The 7,125-nt window shown below is 47.4% G+C and overlaps 1 protein-coding gene across 1 annotated transcript in view; it reads left to right on the top strand.

The window, feature by feature from the left end:
- Positions 1–7,125, top strand: part of rasa3 (RAS p21 protein activator 3) — a 155,065-nt gene that overhangs the window by 88,685 nt on the left and 59,255 nt on the right. Inside the window, 3 exon segments of the mRNA XM_084309178.1 lie at positions 999–1,063; positions 1,066–1,078; positions 1,257–1,329. Of these exon segments, the coding sequence (XP_084165304.1) occupies positions 999–1,063; positions 1,066–1,078; positions 1,257–1,329 (151 nt within the window).

Here is a 7,125-nt window from a genome sequence, read left to right as displayed (position 1 = left end):
TGAACCGTGGCGAGTCTGAACCCCACCAGACTCGTCACACTATTCATAATAATGTTTTGGCAAATTAACTCAGTAGTTAGCATGGATTTTCAAGATGGAAAATACAATACAGTGCAAAAATGTTTACAGTGATGATCGCATATTGGGGGGGGGGGGGGGGGGGGGGGTAGAGTGGTCGTCTGGTAATCTGGTAATCTGAAGGTTCCCAGTTTGATTCCGGCTCCTCCCGGCAGCGTGTCGAAGTGTGCTTTAGACGCTTAACCCCTAACTGCTCCCGATGAGCAGGTCGGCACCTTGCATGGTTGCCTCCACCGTTGGTGTATGAATGTGTGAGTGAATGGGTAGTAAGTTGTAAAGTGCTTTGGATAGGGCGGCTAGGTGGCGCAGTGGGCAAGGCGCTCGCCACCAACGCAGGAGATGCTGGGTTCGAGCCCAGCTCTCTGCATTGCTACCAGCTTGGCTGGTCGTTCATACTAATACAATTGGCAGTATTAGGGGGGAGGGAAGCTGGTGGGTGGGGATCGGACGTTGTGGACAGCGACTCCTACAGGTCGGTTGGTGCGCCTGCGCAGTAGAATCAGGAAGCGACGAGGGCGGCGTGTCCCTCCCTCCGTGTCCCGCTGAGAGATCGCACTGTGCAGGTGAAAAGATGCAACGGCTGCTTCCTCGAGTACCGGAGGGGACACGTGATGCAAGGCTTCGTCCACATTGCAGCCGGCTTGTGGGAGGCATGGCCTAACAACGTTCGAGACAGGGGAGGGTAGAATTGGACAATACGTAATTGGGGACGGGAGAAAAAAAATTAAAAATGGGGAGAAAAAGTAGATTAAAAAAAAGTAAAGTGCTTTGGATACAATGCACTATGCAGTCTATTTATCACCAATAGCCAAAACAACCAGTAAATCTTGCGGATTACCACTTTAATGGTTGGTATGTGTAAACGCAGTATGTGTGAAGTTGGTTTGTTAATGGTGGTATGTTTATGTTTATGTGTGCAGAGTGTTGGAGTGCCAAGGTCTACCCATCGTCAACGGACAATGTGACCCCTACGCTGCTGTATCGCTCCTGGGCCCTCCAGGTCAGAGCATCTCAAGCATCACGCATGCACTATCAAATAAAAAAATAAAAAAACAGATTTGTATCGCAAATGAGTAGCGGTTGTGTGAAATATATGACATGATGAATCGGTCGTCGTCAAAACGCCGGCACATTGGTTTGACCTGCTGTCTCCCTTCCCCCGCTGTTTCTCCTCTCAGGTCAGAAGCCAAGAAGACCAAGGTCAAGAGGAAAACCAACAACCCTCAGTATGACGAGGTTTTCTACTTCGAGGTGAGAAGGCCTCTGTAGGGCACTGAGCACCACATCCTATTCACATCATAGTGATGTCACAATAGCCACGTCAAAGGCTGCAATACAGGCTTCTTGTTCCAAAGAGTTCTGTACCATATAGCTTGTGAGAGGACACAATGCAGATAAGAGACAGATTTTATAACAAAAAATTAAATAAATACACAATAAAGAAATGAACAAAAACATAAATATAATAGTAACTATGAGAGGTTTTGTGTATACATGTATGCAATATAGGCTTTATATTATTTATTATCATTGAACTACTCATAATAAACGATAGAAAGTGAAGATTGAGACGAGTCTGAATGACGTAGTTCACTCACAACCAGAGTGACTAGTTCCATATACAATAAGATGTATAATGTATATATCTCATACCTGCTCTTATTAGTTATACTGCAGGCCAGTATGGCTTACTTATACCATAGTATATTTATACTTGTACCATATATACATCAGATTAACATATTTACTCAGTAGCCTTGTTATATGTATTCCATTCAATCACTGTACAGTATATACACTGTATAATACACACCTGTCCTGTATATTGTTATGCACTTTACTGTTACATTTGCACTCTGGTTAGATGGCAAACTTATTGTTGGTAAGTCTGTCGCCAGCCGCCTGACGGCTCTCTGATGAAGACGAGAGTTTCCCTCCCGAGGGGCAGATCGTTTGAGGGGCAACTCTGTTGGGGTGGTTTACGTTCAGCAGAGGCCTCGTGCGGAGTGTCTGGAAGGCCTATTTTCCCCCCATGTTGGAAGAGACAATGGTTGCTAGGTGCAAAACAACGGTTGCCATGTTTTATTACTGGATCTTGTAAAGTAGTCACAGTGGAACAGTGATACCATGCTTTCTCAATGTTTTACCTACTCTACCACTGCACAGACATTTTTCATTTTCTTTTGAAAGTGGTTACCAATGGGTACAGGGAGCCATTGCAAGAGAGATAACTACACAAACCTACCCAATTCAGTTACGTACCTCACTCAGGATGTCTCACAACGGTCTTATATGTACTGTAGCGGTGGTCAGCCCAATATAATCAAATATTCAAATGTTATAATTGTGCTTTGGGCGCCAGACAGGCTAAACCAACAAATCAAATAAGCAAAATAAAGCTTACTGTCCAATACCGGTTAACTCTAGTAACCTCCACTACAAAAAAATTGCTTGTGATAATGGTTTAAATAAGAGGTAGGCAAACAGTATTTAGTGAAATTATATATGCTGTATTCAATAATACACAATAACAAGCGCAAACCAGATACATAGAACACAAGTGCAAAACGGCAATAAGTAAAACAAAACCAACAGTCCAGAATCCAGATTGTGTGTGTGTGTGTGTGTGTGTGTGTGTGTGTGTGTGTGTGTGTGTGTGTGTGTGTGTGTGTGTGTGTGTGTGTGTGTGTGTGTGTGTGTGTGTGTGTGTGTGTGTGTGTGTGTGTGTGTGTGTGTGTGTGTGTGTGTGTGTGTGTGTGTGTGTGTGTGTGTGTGTGTGTGTGTGTGTGTGTGTGTGTGTGTGTGTGTGTGTGTGTGTGTGTGGTAGCAGGCTGGGGTAGGCTGAAGTGGTGGCTGAGGAGAGCTTGGTGATTTGTAGGAGGAAGCTGGGAGAACAGGGACACTGGAGATCTTGAGTAATTTAAAATAAGGTGGTCAAGTCCGGGATAGTTGGGGGTTTGAAGAGACAGTCATGGAAGGGGTTAACTTTTCAGCACTGGTGTCCTCTCTTTACAGGTGATACTCTCTTTGATCGGCCATGTTGTGTGCCACAGGATACATGATGAGTCTGTCACCGTTTCCTCCAAATCGACTTGTTCTTTGCCTTCTTAACTCGCGTTTTCATCTCCGTATTTCCCTTGCTCTCACTTCACTCCTCTCTCCTGCTCTGCTTCCTTGCTGTGCTCCACTCTCTGCAATCAACTCAGCTGAGGGCCTATATGGCAATTACACTGCCTGTCTTAAAGGGGCAGTGCCAATAGGCCACTCTGCCACAGTACCTCACTCAACATTCTTATATGTACCTCACTCAGGATGCCTTACAACGTTCTTATGTACCTCACTCAGGATGCCTTACAACGTTCTTATGTACCTCACTCAGGATGCCTTACAACGTTCTTATGTACCTCACTCAGGATGCCTTACAACGTTCTTATGTACCTCACTCAGGATGCCTTACAACGTTCTTATGTACCTCACTCAGGATGCCTTACAACGTTCTTATGTACCTCACTCAGGATGCCTTACAACGTTCTTATGTACCTCACTCAGGATGCCTTACAACGTTCTTATGTACCGCACTCAGGATGTCTTACAACTAGAGATGTTCCGATACCATTTTTCCCTTTCCGATCCGATTCCGATACCTAAGCTTTGGGTATCGGCCGATACCGATATTTATCCGATACCAGTGCATACAAAAAAAATAAAAAATTATATAAATACTTTTTTTTTTTTTTACCGATACTGTTATACTGTTTTTAGTAATAACTGGAAAGTAATGGTATTTATTCAACAACAGGTGATTGTATAGATTTGTATTAGTATCATTAATCAATGAGTATGGGCTGCAGCACTGCAGATATACCCTACTCCAATGATCCACACGGACATTAAACGGTGTTGCACTCGCTACTCAGTGGCTCTGCAGATATACCCTATTCAGTCTGTAAGCTAGTGGCAGATAGAACGTTCATGTTGTGATTTTTGATGCAAAATAAATATTCAACATTCTCTTTTGAAACTCCGCCTCAGACTCTTATCCTTTGGCACTTGCTGTACTTTGCTTGCAGGTCTGCAGCCATTATTGCTGGATTATAAATAGCACCAACTTTAGACACGGTAACGTTATCAAGCTAAGCTAACTGACCTAGCTCGTCTTCCCGCATTGACATTTGATAACGTTAGTAATAGTCAGCTAACGCTAGTCAGTAGCTACTTAACTTAAATACAATTCACCGTGGGTGCATTATTGTTGATAGACAGTCACGGACAGTGTTAGGTCCTGGAGAAAGGACAGGCGATCATCTGATTTGATGTAACGTTAAAGCGGATGTTGTTCCAACTAGCTATCTTTCCACTTTCCAGCTAATGCTATCATAACACCAGCAAAACACATCCCGTCCGAGCTCCCAGTCACACCGCACTGTCGGGGACAATGGAATTTAAGAAAGTGTATCTGCTGTTAAAATGACACAGCATCACACTTTAAAACATGTTCATTTTATAATCCTCACTCTCCGCAGGACTCGGCAGGAGATAAATTACATCATGGGATCGGAGGCTAGAATTTACGTGTACTCGCCGATACCGATACCAGCATTTTAGGCAGTATCGGCGGCATTTCCGATACTGGTATCGGTATCGGAACAACTCTACTTACAACGTTCTTATGTACCTCACTCAGGATGCCTTACAACGTTCTTATGTACCGCACTCAGGATGTCTTGCAATGTTCTTATGTACCGCACTCAGGATGTGTCACAACGTTCTTATGTACCTCACTCAGGATGTGTCACAACGTTCTTATGTACCTCACTCAGGATGTGTCACAACATTCTTATGTACCTCACTCAGAAGAATCATGTCTCACAACGTTCTTATGTACCTCACTCAGGATGTCTCACAACATTCTTATGTACCTCACTCAGGATGTCTCGCAACGTTCGTACATACCTCATTCAGAAACATCGTTTTTCTCAGCGTTCTTATTCTCATTCACAACATTCTGATTCAGAAACATGTGTCTCATACACTACTGTTATCATAATTTATGTTATCATATGTGCAGTGTGTGTGTGTGCGCGCGTGTGTAGCGTGGGCACACGTGCGTTCCACGTTCATAACACGCATGTTCTTGTCGTTTGAACTCTCAAAGGACCTCTGTGGCAGCAGGTCCTTGTGTCTTCAACTGCCGATCATGATGGCATTTCGTGCAAAGGACCTCTCAGAATCGTACTCAGATGCACACACATTCGTACATGCCGTGCACACACACACACACACACACACAGTGTCCCCGTTAACCCTCACTCGCTCGCTGGCGGTAGAGGCCCCAGCGCTCTGCCCTTCCCCCTGGCCTTCCTCTGCAGCAGAGGACAGCGGGACAAGAGTAGGATTGATTCAGACAATCTGGTCCATTGATTTCTGCCTGACAAGACCCTCGCATTTTCTCCCACCACACAAGCAAGCGGCTTCGGGCCCTGTGGTTACTCCTCACAGCGCCTCTCTATGTGACACACACGCACATGCACATGCACATGCGCACACAACCCATGGTCATCTGTCATGCCTCTGTCATGGGGCAGTTGTTTGTTTGGAGAAATGGCTGTCATTGTTCCTGACCAGCCTCCGTGCGGGAGCCCCTGCTGCCGCTGTGTGATCTCTGGTGCTGGTTGTGGCAGAAGCGAGCCTCGGGAGCCCCTGCTGCCGCTGTGTGATCTCTGGTGCTGGTTGTGGCAGAAGCGAGCCTCGGGAGCCCCTGCTGCCGCTGTGTGATCTCTGGTGCTGGTTGTGGCAGAAGCGAGCCTCGGGAGCCCCTGCTGCCGCTGTGTGATCTCTGGTGCTGGTTGTGGCAGAAGCGAGCCTCGGGAGCCCCTGCTGCCGCTGTGTGATCTCTGGTGCTGGTTGTGGCAGAAGCGAGCCTCGGGAGCCCCTGCTGCCGCTGTGTGATCTCTGGTGCTGGTTGTGGCAGAAGCGAGCCTCGGGAGCCCCTGCTGCCGCTGTGTGATCTCTGGTGCTGGTTGTGGCAGAAGCGAGCCTCGGGAGCCCCTGCTGCCGCTGTGTGATCTCTGGTGCTGGTTGTGGCAGAAGCGAGCCTCGGGAGCCCCTGCTGCCGCTGTGTGATCTCTGGTGCTGGTTGTGGCAGAAGCGAGCCTCGCCGGAGAGCGATCTACACAGAGGATGATTTAGGGGCAATTGTCGGTTTTTCGAAAATATGTGATGGTTTGTTTTGTAATGAGCTGCGGGCGGTCAGGCGGGCTTCCTCGTCCATGCTCTGCGGTACAGCAGGTCTTCTAGTGACGATTTTACACCCAGATTACTATGGGATCTACATGTTAGTTTATGCCTCACATCCACCCATTCACGCAGACAATCGCACATCGACAGTGGAGGCGACCATGCAAGGTGCCGACCTGTTCATCGGGAGCAGTTAGGGGTTAAGTGTCTTGCTCAAGGACACTTCGACACGCTGCCGGGAGGAGTGGAAATCGAACTGGGAACCTTCCGATTACCAGACGACTACTCTATCTCCTGAGCCACTGTCGCCCAGAGCAGTAGGCATAGAACAAGGAACCTAAAGGAACTCCTCACTCCACAATCCACTACACGAAACCTCCGTTCTGGAACTGCCAACCTTCTCAAACCTCCCAGGACCAAGCTCCGTACCATGGGAGATCGAGCTCCGTACCATGGGAGATCGAGCTCCGTACCATGGGAGATCGAGCTCCGTACCATGGGAGATCGAGCTCCGTACCATGGGAGATCGGGCTCCGTACCATGGGAGATCGGGCTCCGTACCATGGGAGATCAAGCTCCGTACCATGGGAGATCAAGCTCCGTACCATGGGAGATCAAGCTCCGTACCATGGGAGATCGGGCTCCGTACCATGGGAGATCGGGCTCCGTACCATGGGAGATCGGGCTCCGTACCATGGGAGATCAAGCTCCGTACCATGGGAGATCAAGCTCCGTACCATGGGAGATCAAGCTCCGTACCATGGGAGATCAAGCTCCGTACCATGGGAGATCAAGCTCCGTACCATGGGA

Source organism: Notolepis coatsorum, assembly GCF_963971535.1.
Source record: "Notolepis coatsorum genome assembly, chromosome: 2".
Taxonomy (NCBI): Eukaryota; Metazoa; Chordata; class Actinopteri; order Aulopiformes; family Paralepididae; genus Notolepis; species Notolepis coatsorum.
Note: the sequence above shows the minus strand (reverse complement) of the source record. Positions and strands in the feature narration are given on the sequence as shown.